Genomic DNA, 17500 nt, shown 5'->3' on the forward strand with positions numbered 1-17500 from the left:
CGATGTCTAGCAGATGCTGTTTGGTGCCACTGACTAGACTTTAGCCTTAAAACCAAAACTGATCTGGTAACGAAAACAACAGTCTGGGGACCGTTCATGACAGTACACATCCTTGCTCTTTTTCTTGATGCATTTCACCGGATTGTGCAACTACACACTTCTATAGCCTAAGAATAGCTCTATTCGTTTGCATTGAATAACACTTAATAATAAATCTTAGCATGTAATAAGCCTGAAATGTTAAGGGTTTAATATAAATCTTCTTTTTTTTAGTTTTAGGGTTAGTTTACTCAGTCTCACTACCGTAACAAGAAACATATGACCCACTTATGGTTTAATCATATCTAGATCACTGTATCGGTGCCAGCAGACTTCTGTTAAAGTGTTCACTTCTGGTTTTTCACCCCTTTAAATTGCAGGCTTATTAAATGTGGAGGTGTTTTGTTCAGTAGCTACAGGATTTCATGCATGCAAAAAATATACCTAGAAATCTTGTAATCTCAGGATTTGACTCCTACAATCAAAGTATGATCCATTATTCGCAGCAGTAACAATCATCTCGATTGTGAGATGAGTCAGGAGGAAATAAACTCTCCTCCATTCTAGCCTCTGTCACCCTGTGTCTGTCAGTAATTCACACAATAATTCAGACGGTTGGGGGGAAAAAAAACTTCACAGTGTCTTTCAAGAGAGATCAAGATCATGACTGCAAGCCAAAGTGTGTGGGAACAGCAGCGCTTTTACTTTGACTTTGCCATTTCAGGCAAAAACGGGGAGAAAGTTAAGAGGTTAAATTTGACTTTCAGGTCAAATTTGCACCGCAGGTGGGAAACTGAGGCCCACAGTCCAGCACAGCTTTCAGTTTTCTCAGCGCTGACACTTTACTAACCTTAACTGCTCAGCCGAATCAGGTGTGTCTGAGCAGGAAAATCACCAAACCGTGCAGGAATCGGGGCCTCCAGGACCGGGATTTCCCACTACTGCTTTATGCAGTCGAAATCTACATCTTCCGCCCACATTTAGCTCAGAATCTCTCATGGTTGTCCCCAGATGGTCCCGTTACGGGATCTAACCCGCAAAACTGCATACAACAAAGAGAACGAGAGGGAAAGAAACAGATTAAAGAAATAAAGCCTGGTATAGTCACAGCAGAGAGACACAGACGTCATCATAATTTCTTCCGAACCGTTTACCCACCAGCCCTAATAATGAGTCAGCACACAAACCACAATATCCATCTGTACGCTCACATACGCATGCAGTAAAACCGATGTGCTCTCTAATCTTTGGCATCCACACGCTTTCATTTCCACAGAACACATTCATCGTTACACTTTGCATCACTGATCTCACTCACAGTGAGGGCGCAAAGAGCCAAATCCAGTTTCAGTTCTCAGTCTGTACATTCATAATGTAAATCCTTGCGCTATATCGTATGTCGGGTGTTTGTTTTTAGACGTGAAAGAGCCCATCGCATGGAATTTGATGGACAAAATGCTGCTGGTGTGATTGATTGATATAAGCTGGGAAGCCAACCTCTGCAGAGGTGGTGTTAACTTGTTTTCATAGCAAGGGACGTAGTACAACTGCACACTGGATCAGAGCCCCCTAGTGGCCAGGGCCTCCAACTGTTATTGGGCAGTGAATAAGATGAATACGATAATTAAAGACAAAAGAAAATCAAGGTAAACGAAGCAAACTGTGGCTAATCAACAGTGTATAACACATTTCCTCGCGAACAGAATTATAGTGATATTATCATAGTAAATAATATATTGTGCTTGTCGGAACAGAACCTTGCATTTATCATTTTTCCACACGATTTGAAAATGACAATTGTCAAAATTGTTATTATATTAAATAATATATAATGCATATATTATATATTAGAGCATATATACACTGATCAGGCATAACATTCCTTGTTTCTACGCTCATTGTCCATCTTATCAGCTCCACTTACTGTATAGCTGCACTCTGTAGTTCTACAGTTACAGACTGTAGTCCATCTGTTTCTCTGATACTCTGTTACCCTGTTCTTCAGTGGTCAGGACCCCCATGGACCCTCACAGAGCAGGTACTATTTGGGTGGTGGATCATTCGTCAGTAACACTGACGTGGTGGTGGTGTGTTAGTGTGTGTTGTGCTGGTACGAGTGGATCAGACAGCAGTGTTGCTGCAGTATTTAAACACTGAGTCCACTCACTGTCCACTCTATTAGACACTCCTACCTTGTCAGTCCACCTTGTAGATGCAAAGTCAGAGACGACAGCTCATCTGCTGCTGCACAGTTTGTGTTGGTCATCCTCTAGTCCTTCATCAGTGGTCACAGGACGCTGCCCACAGGACGCTGTTGGCTGGATATTTTTTTGGGGGGACTATTCTCAGTCCAGCAGGGAGATTGAGGTGTTTAAAAACTCCAGCAGCACTGCTGTGTTGATTGTTGTAAGCTTAATTTAAGATTATTTAACTTATTTCTAGATACTTTATTCACTTATTTTAAGTAATTTTACCAAGTAAATTATCTCACTAAACTGGCATATAATTATGCTTGTTTTAAGAAATGTACTTGTGCTTGTTCACATTTCAAGCACCATTTACATTTTACATTTACAGCATTTAGCAGACGCTCTTATCCAGAGCGACTTGCAAGAAGTGCTTTGTCTGTCTAGAGAAAGTATCTTTGCTAGTTACCAATAGCTTAGAGAATAAGACGGTCCTGAGCTCAGATACTGCTAGGAACAGAAGTCACTGTAGATACCCAGAAAAGAGGAACAGAGCTGAACACAGAACTCTGTGCCATTCAATGCAATACAATTACAATAAGATACAATACAGTAAACTACAATACACAGCGCAATACAGTAATATATATATAAGTGCAGCTTATAATTCAGTGCTCATTTAAGTGATGTGTGAAGAGATGAGTCTTCAGTCTAAGTTTGAAGACAGTGAGAGTCTCTGCTGTTCGGACAGCCAGGGGGAGTTCATTCCACCACCTGGCCTCCAGTACAGAGAACATTCTCGACGCTTGTCTTCCACGCGCCTTGAATGATGGCGGGTCAAGCCGAGCTGGTACTCGAAGCTCAAAGGGCTCGTGGTCCAGTTCGAGATTTCACCATTGCCATCAAGTCGGTAGGGGCTGGTCCATTTTTGGCTTTGTAGGCCAGCATTAGGGTTTAAATCTGATGCGTGCAGCTACAGGGAGCCAGTGAAGGGAGCGCAGCAGTGGGGTGACGTGGCTGAACTTGGGCAGATTGAAGACGAGCCGTGCTGCTGCATTCTGGATGAATTGCAGAGGCTTGATGGCCGCATGGGAAGACCAGCCAAAGTCCAAATGGACACTGGACACTAAATCCCAGTTTTAAAAAAAGTACACACACACATATATATATATATATATGTCCCTAGACTGAGGAGGATAGCAATAGAATAAGGGTGTCTATGGTGGCTATTACAGAAAGAATGGTATCTCTTTAATGTCCTCTCTAATGTTTCTCATTGCAGATTGAAGAGTCCAGTGATGACGACGACGACGATGAAGAAGAGAGGTCACACAGTGTCAGAGATATTGGCAAGGGACTTCTGTCCACCAAGCCGTCAGTCAGCCTATTATCTGAGAGAGAATTACCCCCCACACCAATACAGGGCAATACCACTGACCTCTATAAGTGGCTCGGCACCTTCTTCGCTCATTAAAATAGCACCATATGCTGCTGGACAGCCGTGGCCTTACTATGCACAACCACCCAGCTATGGGCATTTTTCATTCATTCCTCACCTCCGACTGTGCCAGCAGCCAATGGGACTTGACTGGATGCTACATCAAAGGACACTCCCACAAACTTGCGTAATTCTAACTAATAAGATCAAAGACACCAGAGTTTCTACTTCAGTAGAATTAAAAATGCTAGATTTCCCCTCAATGCCACATAATCAGGTCCAAAAGGTCATTACTAATGCGACCAGTCAGCCCACTTTTGACGTGGACACATCCCTCATCCCTGAACTTCTCAACTCCAGCACAGTTCCCCAAGGAACCCAGGCTGAAGGGGCCTTAGATCTGAGCACTAATAGAGGCAGTGAGGTGGAAGGGGTCAGGAAACAGCCCTACCCATTACAGAGGCAGAACGGGAAGCTCCGGTATGACTGTAACGTTTGCGGGAAGAACTTCAGTCAACTGTCCAACCTAAAGGTTAGTGAGTCAGCTCAGGGATCGGTAGCAGATTAACTATCTGTCCAAAAGTTTGTAGACACTTGCTTATCCGTTTCTTCTGAAATCAAGGGTATTAATAGGAAGATTTTGGCAGAAACAGCTGCTACTCTTCTGGGAAGTGTTTACACTAGATGTTGGAACATTGCTGTGAGGATTTGATTGCATTCAGCCACGAGAGTCCAATCACTCCAGAGAACACAGTTCCACTACGCTATAGACCAATGCCACTCTAGCCAATACTTAATTTTGGGCATTGACCTTAGGCTCATGTGCAGCTGCTCCAGACAGTCCCAATCTGTTGGCAATGCTTTCATATGGAGATTGTACAAGCTGTAAGTTTGCTACTGGATACTTGTGTTGATGGTTGCAATGGGTGCACCTGAAAGTATCTGAATTCATTCATTAGAACTTGCATCTGGATACTTTTAGAGAATATAGTGCAGGTTAAGCCAGCTTTTCATTCAGCGACTGTAACAGCAGAACAACTAAACATACTTGAATTAGCCAGAAATTAAAGAAACAAAACGGGACACGAAATCTTTTACAAACTGAGCTGAACCTGATATTGTCACAGTTTTACGGCTCTATCTGTAAATCGAAAAGGTTCTTTTTTTTTTGCGGAAGGATTTGCTGATACTAAAGCACATTTGATACATTTGCTTTACTTTTCTTCATTTTGAAGAACTATTGTATAAAGGTAATGGAGCACTTGAGGTTGTGTGTTATCAGCTGTGTTGATATTGGCAATGACACACTCCGTCTTGTGCTCTATTGCTTAAGTATCCACAGAAGCACCATTAAACCTCAGATTTTGCATGCCGATAGAATGTTTAGTAAGTTCACATGCAGTTTCTGGTAATACTTTTGCTATTCTCTTCATATAAACTTGCTTTTATTTGTCAAAGTGATTCAAATTTAGACACCGGCCTCTGTGCCAATTATGGTGATGCTGAGAATAACTGCACATCATTGGTATCATGGATGCATTTCATTCGTCTGGCTGGCTCCTTCACTCAATTTATGGGCCTTCTCTTCAATCACTCTCTCTCTCTCTGCATCTCAGGTCCACCTGAGGGTCCACAGTGGAGAGAGGCCATATAAATGCTTGACCTGCAGGAAAGACTTCACTCAGCTGGCTCACCTGCAGAAGCACAGGCTGGTGCACACTGGGGAGAAACCATACAAGTGTCCGGTGAGCCCAGGAGTTATTTAGGCCAAACATTTTCAAAAATGTATTTCACTGTATGATTACATATTCTGACATTTTTGGTATATCTTATACTATAACGTTTTTGAGCCCCTTTACATGGCCAGGGCTGCCAGTGGGCCCAAAGTTTAATTACACACATTTACAACCTAAGAATAGCTCAGCCAGTTTGCACTGAAGTCTTTGTAGTTCCTGAATAATAAGCCATAGTATGTAATAAGTCTGGGGTTTTTCAGAGGTTAAATAAATCCATTTTAGATGCTTTTTAAATGACTTAACAGTGGCTTATTATTCTGGGATATCCATTTCTTTTTTTATCAAGAACCATTTTTAACAAGCAAGGTAAATCTGAAATATTGTTATTGTGCAACAAAAGTGAGCAATATACAGATATTTCTTTCTAACACTGCAAGTGCTGAATGTTGTTTCATGTCTCAGTTTCTTCACGGCTGAAATTGGCCTCTTATTCGGCAGCTTTTCGTTCGAATGTTCTCACCCACATTGTCACACGGCTCCTTTGTACTCGCTCCTATGACCGTTAGACATGCTGGAATTTGGAAAATGTTACAGTCATTCACACGATCAGTACTAGCTGGTCCACAAGGCCAGGAGACCGTGACATTGACCAAGTCAGGAGGATCTCCGGCCAGGCCTCATCACTCTGGTGTCCAAGGCTAACCCCAAACATCTGCCTGTTCCTTTATGTTCACTATCTCGAGAAACAAAGCAGCCTACTTTGAATGCAATGGACTAGACAGGACTAGAGGTGACCGAGGGTCTGCTCTGGTTATATTTTCATTTGAAATGCGACTGAGTCACCCAAGACCCAGACATTCAGCTAAAGGGGTTAACACTAGTGTGGTTTGCCCTGCTTGTATGTCGTTTTATTACTTAGTTTGGTGTACCAGTATAACAGTCATGACTCAAACTCATAGAGAGAGAATTTTAACTGAAAGCGAAAGTTAAGTACTTTTATTTTAAGTGATTCATTTTAAATTGGAAGTGCTTTACATGTGAAGACAAGCAAAACACTGGAAGATGAAACATTATGCTTTAAATGAGAAAGTTAAATGAATGCAATTATATCAAAAAAGAAGAAGAAAAATCTTTTTTTTTTTTTTTAATGAAGTAGAAATTTCTAATCTTATCCGGCCTAAAGTGAAAACGTATTGTAATCTGCTTCTTCCATTGAAACAAATATTGTATTTTATTCTATTGTACCATTATATTCTGCATAGACACATGCTAACCTCTCTGTCTCTCTCGATCAGAGCTGTTCTCGACGTTTCAGCAGCAGCAGTAATCTGAAGACTCACCTGAGGCGCCACATATGTTTCCATCCTAAACACCAAGCACCGAGCACATTCACCTGAGAGGAACAGTTTGGTGAAAAATCAGATGCATACAATTTCCTCCCTTACTACAAATGGCCAGCCGAGACATGTTTGGCGTCTGATGTTTGCTCCTTTAGCTTTACACTGGAGCTCTGAGGCTAATGTAGCTAATAAGTACTCGGCGCTTACAGCCCAATAATGAGCAGTGTGCAAACTGCTTATATCATCACACACTTGCCTGAACTGAATGGGGTTGTCAAGAAATTTCCAAAAGGCCTGATTATGTGGTTTCTGACACTGTTTTACCCACTGTTATCCAAAACTATGCTAGGATAGCTAAAACATGAGCAGGAGGCCTATACTATTGTCCATAGAGGTTTACTTAACATCTCCACACGGTTTAAGGCAAGTGTGTGATGATTTGAGCATGCACCTTCCAAGTCAGCAAAGTTTTTCTGGCCCACTTGTGGACCACATCCTTGCTGCGTCCTTGGCCCAGATTTGGCCCACACACTGTACAACAAGCACAACTAACAAATCTGACCCAACTACATTGTTGATCCACAGGAACTAGCCCACAGATAGCTAGATAGCAGATAGTTTTGGGCCGATTCTGGCTTTCCTATGTGAGTGTAGGTTAATTACCACAGGAACGGACCCACAGATACCCAGATAGCAGACAGTTTTGGGCCTTTTCTGGCATTCCTACATGAGTGTTGGTTGACTACCACAGAAACTAGCCCACAGATACCTAGATAGCAAAGAGTTTTGGGCCGATTCTGGCTTTCCTGCATGAGTGTTGGTTGACTACCACGAGAACTGACCCACAGATACCCAGATAGCAGACAGTTTTGGGCCTTTTCTGGCATTCCTACATGAGTGTTGGTTGACTACCACAGAAACTAGCCCACAGATACCTAGATAGCAAAGAGTTTTGGGCCGATTCTGGCTTTCCTGCATGAGTGTTGGTTGACTACCACAAGAACTGACCCACAGATACCCAGATAGCAGACAGTTTTGGGCCGATTTTGTGGGACAATTCTGGCGTGAATGTTGCGGATCAACAATGTAGTTCGGCCAGATTTGAGCCATCCTTTAGTTCTACTCACTTTACAGTGTGTGGGCCAGATTAGGGCTGAGGACCCAGCAGTATGCTGGGCCAGAACAAATCAAGGATGTAGCCCACAAGTGGGCCAGACAAAATTTGCTAACTGAAGATAAACACGAGGCAAAGCCATACGAAGCTGTGCAGCATCTGGCCCACATTCCTAACATCATCCAACACTAGGATACTAGTAGGAACGCCAGAATCTGTGCAAACTAAAGCAGCAAATTTCAGACGCGAAAAATGTCTTGTCTGATTGGCTAAATGTGTAAATTTGATTTTTTGTCCCAAACTATCACTGGCCCCTGCCCACCGGCCAGCGTCCTTACTTAGCTACCTCTGTAAACTGGAGCAGAACTACAGAACACCTGGAGCTTATTCTCACTGTCTTAAATAGTATGTCTACAGGAGAAGGGAAAAGTGTGCATTAACGTAACTGTATGTTAATTGAATGAAATTTTATTCCAGAAAATTAATAATTATGTCATGTATAAGGCACCATTCGAAAATCCTATAACTGGAGCTGAAAAGAGTTCAAAATTGCTAATCTGTGTCGAGACACTGACTGCAAAAATGATATTTTTTCAATTGTATCTTCCAAAATATATATTACTATATTAATATATTTATATATATATATATATATATTTGCACATTGTATTCACTTTGTATAAAATTTGCATCATTTTGTTTTATTTAGCTTTTTATAATTGTGTCTTCCTCGATTTATCATGGTAACGGACAAACTTATGAATCGTGTATATTTGTATATTAATATAATGTAATATAAATTTGCAGGTTGTATTCAATCTGTATAAAAGTTAGCGTTTTATTATTTATTTGGCAGATGCTATTTACACTAAGTGCAAACAGAATGACACTTAGTGTAAATAGCATGACTTCACTATTGACACTTGATGTTCAAAGTAACGTCATGCTATTTACACTTAAATAATTATGCTTCTTGATATGGATTCATCACTATCAGCCTGATTCAGCAATAAATGTATGCTGCTTTTCTTCCAAGCTGTACTTGAGGTCATTCTTGCTACTCTCTCTCTCTCTCTCTCTCTCTCTCTCTCTCTCTCTCTCTCTCAGGGTTATTGTCCCTGTTTAATCTGTTACAGCTATTGCTTACATCTTAATTTGCTTATGTCTATATGTGTATTTTGATAAACATCATATTACCAAGTCCTTATGACTATTATAATACACGTTTATTTTGATTGCAAAAAAGAGTGTGTTTACATGCACGCAATAATATAATTATATTTGGATTTCTGCAGATATTATATCATTCAAGTGGTCATGTAAACAGCACACTCCGATTTCTTTGATGGTCTAGAAATCCAATTTTAAAAAGTCTGATAACGAGAGCTGGATTTTAGCTCAGTAATCAAATTTCTCAGTTCACCGTGAGATGCAACAAAACACTTTTGGAGTGACTCTGAAAGCATCAACATGCCTGACGAAATGAAGGATATAAATATTCTTCATCTTCTAGATGACGTATGTTCTTATTTTCAGGTAAAATGGTGCAATTCCCCCCCCAAAAAAAGTTAAAAAGCCAATGCATGAAGTTTCAGTTTGATGTTACGTTTACGTCACGTCTTCTTCTGTGAGTTTATCAAACCCTAGTCTTAAACATACAGGTCAGTGGTGTTATCCACTACACTATACAACCAGCATCATTCTACTGTCCTAGATAATGTTTCACCTTTAACAACTGTTACTGCAGATTGAAACTTTCATTGTTCACTCATTCAATACTTATGAGTTGAAAATTGTGTTCACTTATGTTCTGGTTAAGGTTAAATAACCTTACTCTCTATTTCTTCCTTGGACGCAGCTGCTCCCAACATAGCCAAAGCTCGGACAGGCACCAAAATGTAACCGCAGCACCATTTTAAGGTGAAATGAGAACTTCAGAGGTAAACTGGTGCATAGGACGACAACTCCAGCTCCCACATCTTAAAACAGATCCTAGACAGCTTTAATCCAAAGTCATTAGTTTGTCTGCGCATTTCGTTCCGATTTTGAGCAGCTTTAACCTAAAGAGACTAAAGAGAGGAGACATTTCTACTGTTATTAGCATCACAACTCCAGCCTCACAACTCAAGCCTGTAAGCGTCCATGCTGTGTGATTTTTTCCACTTTTGACAATTGAAGCCATATCATCTAAAATGTAAAGCTTCATAGTGAGATAACAACTTCAATTTACTTTGTGTTGTTGTCGGGAGCAAGTAACTAGTATAGGTAATGTTAGCTAAGAAGTTCCAAGTAGTTAGCATAGTGAACTAAATAGTCTGCTTGTTTACTTTGAGCCATTGCTTCTGTGTGAGCCATCGTCGCTGTAAACCAGCCAATGAGATCAAATTATTAATGAACCCCCCCAAAAAAGACAAAACAGCTCATTTTATTCCAGTATACAGCAGCTTAGACCAGCATGAACCAGTATACACCAGCTTAGACCAGCATGACCCAGTACACACCAGCTTAGACCAGCATGACCCAGTATACACCAGCTTAGACCAGCATGACCCAGTACACACCAGCTTAGACCAGCATGACCCAGTATACACCAGCTTAGACCAGCATGAACCAGTATACACCAGCTTAGACCAGCATGACCCAGTACACACCAGCTTAGACCAGCATGACCCAGTATACAACAGCTTAGACCAGCATGACCCAGTATACAACAGCTTAGACCAGCATGACCCAGTAGACCAGCATGACCCAGTACACACCAGCTTAGACCAGCATGACCCAGTACACACCAGCTTAGACCAGCATGACCCAGTACACACCAGCTTAGACCAGCATGAACCAGTACACACCAGCTTAGACCAGCATGACCCAGTACACACCAGCTTAGACCAGCATGACCCAGTACACACCAGCTTAGACCAGCATGAACATATAATATATAACAATAAATAAAACAAAAATAAAAATAAAATCCGCAATCAGCACTTTTTCTTTCCGGATATGCGTGTTGTAAGCTCGCGCCCTCTAGGGCCTCGGCGCGTGACGCTGCGTCCGCGTTCCCACGCTCCCTGTCTCTTTAAATCGCGAGCCCATGACGTCAGATATTGTGGAGCTCGGGAGGAGGACGGGAGTGACGGCGCACGCGATGGACGAGGACGCACGAGCCGGGGCGGCAGACGGAGTCCGCGGCCCTCGCGCCCCCGCGCGCCGGTGACCCAGAACATGTCGGGCCGCTGGAGCGCGTGCTGGCAGGTGCTGCTGTTCGGCGCCTCGGCGCTCGTGCTCGTAGCCGAGCGAGCCGCGCGTGAGTGATTTCACACAAGACATGCACGGGCGCACCTGCACCGCCGTGCGCACAAACACGGCGTTGTTAGGTAAAGGCATGCATGGAGCACGGAGCTGTGCGAGGCCGTCGGGGCCAAAACGTGTGCATATTCCTGTTAAATACCTTGGTATAATTGCATGTTGACATGGCAGACATTGCAAAGGCATCACCTTTCCCGCGTGCTAGGTGTGTGTGTGTGTGTGTGTGTAGGGGGGGTCCTCGTGCTCAAGCACGTAGGACACTGCAGACGGTGTGTGTGGTAGTCTCTCTGTTGCTTTGTTTTGGGAGCGCTATGTCAACTGGCCAAATCTGTCTTGACAAACAGTGAATTGAGGACAGGCTGATGTTGCAGTAGAAGCAGTAAAGTCAAGGTGGATGAGGTGTAAACAAAGTCAGCCAAAGTGGTTTCATGTGAAACATTCATTGTAGAGAAACTCGCCGTTTTTCTTTACAGTGGTGGTGATAGGAACCAGGCGTCTCAACAGTTTGATGCATGCCTTATCGAAATAATAGATGAAGCAGACAGATTGTTTTACAGTCAATTTGAGACCATTCGGTCTAAAAAGCATTTACAAAAAAAAAAAAAAAAGTGGTACATCCCCCCCCCCCCCCCCCCCCCCCCCCCCCCCATTCCCTACCCCCCCAAAGGCATTCCGTATAAAACTCAGAAGTTTCCCCTGGGAGGCTTTGATAATAAATAAAACGACTATATTTTTCTTGTAAACATCGCGACACCTGGTTCCTATCATCACCACTGTGAGCAGTTCATTAGAAGGGAGCGCTTCACACCAAACCGCTTGTTTACATCAATTTCATCATACAGAAGTTTTGAAAATCCAGTGGAATTCCCCTAACCCTGACCCCCTACATAAAGACGCAGAACCTTGCTTAGTGAGCCTGTATTAGTTAGATGTTGCTTAAATTGGCTAAAGAGAGTTGGAGTTGAGAATATGTGTTGACACAGTTGATCGGCCGCACACATCCTGGAGCGATAACCCGCTCACCTGTGCAGGTAGATCAGTCTCACACTTGGCACTGGGCCGAGATCAGGTGGAAGACAGGTGTCAGGTTGATGCTGTGTGTGTGTGTGTGTGTGTGTGTGCATGTTTGATTGTTGGTGCATTAGGTGTGTGTGCACATGCTCTGCTTTGTGTGTGTGTGTGTGTGTGTGTGTGTGTGCGCGTGTGTGCGCGCACGGCTTTGGCCTACAGTCAGCACAGTACAGTACAATTGATGGCTATTGGCTTTAGAGAGTGAATGAACTGTGCAGTTTACTGCTGCTTACTGCAGCTGCTGGTCCTCACTGTATTCATTACAGCAGGGCTTTATACACTGTGAGCTTACAGAGGTAGTGGTTTTACTATGGAGGCTTTTTACATCTGAAATCCTTGAAATAATGCATAAATAAAGATAAGAAGAAGAAGAATCAAATGTGATTAGACATGAGTTGTGATGAGCTGTTTAACTACATAATATTATTCATAACAACAACATTATTATTATTATTATCATTATTATATTAGTATCAATAACAGCAATAATAATACTTCTTAAACTTATTGTTTTTGTTGTTACTTAAATAAAATGAAATTAAGTGACCCTAATTAGTCCTACAGCGGGGAAATTTCACCTCCGCATTTAACCCATCCGTGCAGTGAAACACCACATACACACAAGGGGGCAGTGAGCACACTTGCCCGGAGCGGTGGGCAGCCCTATCCGCGGCGCAGTTGAGAGTTAGGCGTCTTGCTCAAGGACGCCTCAGTCACGTACTGTCAGCTCAGGGGATCGAACCAGCGACCTTTTGGTCACAGGGACGGTTACCTAACCAGTCCACGACTGCCCCATATAGTATTATAAAGTTGTAAAGCATTATTGTTGTTGTTGTTGACATTAATAAAAAAATTGTAAACATTTATAGTGGTTAAAACTTTTATTTTTCAATGTGTATATGAATATGATCTATTTATTCATTTGATTTATTTACAACAATTAAAACGTTTTAAAAACGTTATTACTATATTGTTATATAAGTACGTGTATCATTACTGTTATTTGTTTGTATTATTGCTATTCATATTTATAGGCTGTTATTCTTGTAATAATAATAATAATAATAATCACAGATAACACAACACACACACACACAGAGTGAGGAACACAACAAATGAAATGAATTTACAACCATTTGTCACTGTGCTGTGTACATTGTGAAATTACCCATATACATGCACACTAGTCTACACACACACTAGGGGGCAGTGAGCACACTTGCCCAGAGCGGTGGGCAGCCTTATCCACAGCGCCCAGGGAGAAATAGGGGGTTAGGTGTCTTGCTCAAGGGCACTTCAGTCATGGACTGTCAGCTGAGAGGATCGAACCAGCAACCTTCCGGTCACAGGGCTGGTTCCCTGACCTCCAGCACACGACTGCCCCCCAAAGTTAACCCATTTAGCTGAATGGCTGAGACAGAATGAAAACGCAGCAATCTGAAGTCAAAGTAGTGGATATAATGTGAATTATCCCGCTGTGGGACTAATAAAGGGTTATCTGTCTGTAGTGGTTAGCCTTTAGCCTTGCATGGCCACCAGCCCACTTGCTGTGCTTCTGTTTCCTCTCGCACCACTTTCCTTCAGCCGGCTGCATCAGGCAATGCCACGATCTCAGCTAGTGCAAATAGACAGTGTGTAATAACTATTCCAGCAGAGTCTGAGGCCTGTAGATGTAAGAGAGTGGATGGGATGCATGTACGAGACAAATGACTTGAGAAGAAAGTGCTGTTTTTGTGCCGGGCTCAGAGTAGACACTGCATCCTATATATGTGTGTGTACACACACACACCGGTCAGGCATAACATCATGATCTCCTCCTTGTTTCTACACTCATTGTCCATCTTATCAGCTCCACTTACTGTATAGCTGCACTCTGTAGTTCTACAGTTACAGACTGTAGTCCATCTGTTTCTCTGATACTCTGTTACCCTGTTCTTCAGAGGTCAGGACCCCCATGGACCCTCACAGAGCAGGTACTATTTGGGTGGTGGATCATTCTCAGCACTGCAGGGACACTGACGTGGTGGTGGTGTGTTAGTGTGTGTTGCGTCGGTCTGAGTGGATCAGACAGCAGTGCTGCTGGAGTTTTTAAACACTGTGTCCACTCACTGTCCACTCTATTAGACCCCCTACCTTGTCGGTCCACCTTGTAGATGTAAAGTCAGAGACGACAGCTCATCTGCTGCTGCACAGTTTGTGCTGGTCATCCTCTAGTCCTTCATCAGTGGTCACAGGACGCTGTTGGCTGGATATTTTTGGTTGGTGGACTGTTCTCAGTCCAGCAGCGACACTGAGGTGTTTAAAAACTCCAGCAGTACTGCTTTGTCTGATCCACTCAGACCAGCACAACACCACCATGTCAATGTTACTGCATACAGAAGGCCCTGCCTAGTTCTCGTCTCTGGCCAGGTGCTGTTTTTTGTTTTGGGTCGTGGCTCTGCCATGTCTGATGTCCTGGTCCTGTGTCTTGTCTTGTTCTCACATGTTTCTTGTTTGTCTTGTCTTCTATATTTACCCCATGTCCTCATCTGTTTGCTTGGCTCTGTAAGTGCTGCGTGGTTCTGTTCTCTTGGTTTCATCTTACCATTCAGATCATTCTGTTCTGCTCTAGTCTTTAGTTCGTTTTCGCCGTGGTTTCCTCATCTTATTCGTCTCCTCCTTTGGTCCATTTACTTCAAAAATAATACAACAACACTTATTGTGTTATACACTTATAATACAATAAATACAAGTGATATTAGTAGTAGTCCAGATATCTAAGTAGTTGTTAATTGTAATGGTATATGATGCTCTTACAAACAAAAACACTCATTGCCAAGATAAATTTAAACAATGTACTGAGGTTTTTGCACAGTACATATACCCAGGCCTCCTTCTCCCCCGCCTCCTCCTCCAGCTGTTCCGGAGGGATACCTAGGCGTTCCCAAGACAGTCGAGAGATATAATCCCTCCAACGTGTCCTGGTTCTTCCCTGGGGTCTCCTCCCCGTCAGACATGTCTGGAACACCTCCCTAGGGAGGCGTCCAGAGGCCATCCTTGCCAGATGCCTGAACCACCTCAACTGGCTTCTCTCAACGTGGAGGAGCAGCGGCTCTACTCCGAGCCTCTCCTGAATCGCCGAGCTGCTCACCCTATCTCTGAGGGAGAGCCCGGCGACCCTGCCGAGAAAGCTCATTTTGGCCGCTTCTATCCGTGATCTTGTTCTTTCGGTCACTACCCAAAGCTCGTGACCATAGGTGAGAGTCGGAACGTAGACTGACCGGTAAATTGACAGCTTCGCCGTCTGGCTCAGCTCTCTCTTCACCATGATGGACCGGTATCAGGGTCCGCATCACTGCAGACGCCGCACCAATCCGCCTGTCAACCTCTCGCTCCATCCTTCCTTCACTCGTGAACAAAATCCCAAGATATTTAAACTCCTCCACCTGGAGCAAGGATACACTCCCGACCTGGACAGAGCATTCCACCCTTTTCCGACTGAAATTTTACCATTTAAAATTTTTGACTATACCACCCGCTACTGATTTCCAGCAGCGTGTTTAAATACAATGGATTGAACGGTATTTCTCCCTCTCTCTGTTTTCCAGTGTTCTTCTGCATTGGGCTCTACCTGTGGCAGGCGCAAGTGCTGTGGGCGGGGCTGACCTTTGCCTTTTTGTTGCCTGGGTCAATAGTGCAGGCGCTGAGCTTCCTGTGGTACAGGGCGGACGGAGAACAGCAGACATGTCGCATGATCACCCTGCACACACTCCACCTGGGCATCTTCAAAAGGTGGGTATGAGTGGTGTTAAAGGGGAATTCCACTGATTTGTCCAATTTTCTGAAACAGTTAGTATTTGAGACGTAAGCAAAGTCATTCAGAGTGGTTTGGTATGAAATTCCCCCTTCTAGAGTTCACAGTGGTGGTGATAGGAACCAGACGTCTGCCTCCAAAAGCTCCCTAATGGAAAGTTATTAGGAAATAGTTATAAATATGCTGTCTAATGTCTCAGACATTGTTTTTCAAGAGTTTTGGATTTTAGCCTAAAACACATTTTATGATCCACATGTAGGTTCGGGTGATTTTGGATAGTAAATTAATACATTTCACTAATTTTTAACATTTCTGCATCATACAGTCATTGAGATAAAAACAGAGTCGTTCAAAGGGGTTTTGTGTGAAATGGTTCAGTTGTCTTTACAGTGGCGGTGATGGGAACCAGGGGTCGCCATGACTACAACAAAGATATAGACATTTTATTTACCATCCAGAACCACCAGAGAACCTACACGCGTCTTCTGCCTTTATACGCGTAATGTAAATGATGGTAAAATAGTGATAAATCTGAAAAAATAAGTTTGCTTTGGAGACAATTTTACCTCACAACGCCCGGCATGTAGCTCTCTGCCAGGAATGGACTTTATACATTATAAGCCAGTGATATAGGCAGGAATATATTTTAGGTAGGCCAGTGAAAAAGGACTAATGTTTAAATGCACTAATGTTCTGCGATATCGTTATATCAAGCTATAACTTGTTCCGGATAGCCATGCAGTCATCACCCTCCATATTCCAACACGTCCACCCCCTGTGGTAATTTCATCATACTCTATCAATCAACCACAATACTAGACTCACATAAACACAACAAACACTGCAGCACCCTTTACTTTAAAGCACATGGCCCGTTTGCCTAGAGAAGATGACAAAATAATTTAATAATACGTCAAACTCAAACAACTGAGATGTTCCATTTGTGTCTTCCCTTTGATACATTGATGAAACATTAGATGTTTGTTTTGGCATTTTCATAAAGCCTGTTTCAGCTTAAAACTGGTGCCAATGATGGGTTTTAGCTTTGGTGGCTAGAAAGCAACATATGCACCTATAGCGAACCGAAGGCTTGAGGCAATGGTGGATGGCAACAATTGATCAGCGGCTTACGAAAATAAGGCACAGCATGGTAGAGAGCATAATGATATGATTGGCCATAATACAGTCACAGCACTTCAAATCAAATAAAATTGCAATATCTTTTTAAAAATTTGGATTATTTTTTATTTCCCCTTTTTGTTGGGTAGACCTAGGCCTCCCCAGGCCGGCCTATTGCTACATCCCTGTTTTAGACATCAGGTAATGCATTTGTAGGCAATTTGTGTAAAGATGTTCCTGTGATGTAGCTTTCAAAGGCATTACAAACTGATATCTGGTCTGTAACGACAGCTGAGAACTGTAAATTTCTTTAGCGCTCACTATTTCCTAGTAAAGCACTCGTGTGACTTTTTAACGT

General features: G+C 42.8%; 2 protein-coding genes across 3 annotated transcripts in view; both read left to right on the forward strand.

Moving 5' to 3' along the window:
• prdm1c (PR domain containing 1c, with ZNF domain) overlaps nt 1-8422 on the forward strand; it is an 11441-nt gene extending 3019 nt beyond the window's left edge. The window contains exons 2-4 of the mRNA XM_017714715.2: nt 3508-4195; nt 5280-5408; nt 6695-8422. Coding sequence (XP_017570204.1) covers nt 3524-4195; nt 5280-5408; nt 6695-6796 — 903 coding nt within the window. The 5' untranslated portion in view covers nt 3508-3523 and the 3' untranslated portion in view covers nt 6797-8422. The remainder of the gene's footprint in view (nt 1-3507; nt 4196-5279; nt 5409-6694) is intronic.
• Nucleotides 8423-10957: 2535 nt separating this feature from the next.
• xkr5a (XK related 5a) overlaps nt 10958-17500 on the forward strand; it is a 21325-nt gene continuing 14782 nt past the window's right edge. The window contains exons 1-2 of one of the 2 annotated variants that reach the window (XM_017714712.2): nt 10958-11157; nt 15818-16001. In XM_017714712.2, coding sequence (XP_017570201.1) covers nt 11076-11157; nt 15818-16001 — 266 coding nt within the window. In that variant the 5' untranslated portion in view covers nt 10958-11075. The remainder of the gene's footprint in view (nt 11158-15817; nt 16002-17500) is intronic. The other variant, XM_017714714.2, reaches the window with a different exon arrangement.

The sequence above is a fragment of the Pygocentrus nattereri genome, chromosome 4 (genome assembly GCF_015220715.1).
Source record: "Pygocentrus nattereri isolate fPygNat1 chromosome 4, fPygNat1.pri, whole genome shotgun sequence".
Classification (NCBI taxonomy): Eukaryota; Metazoa; Chordata; class Actinopteri; order Characiformes; family Serrasalmidae; genus Pygocentrus; species Pygocentrus nattereri.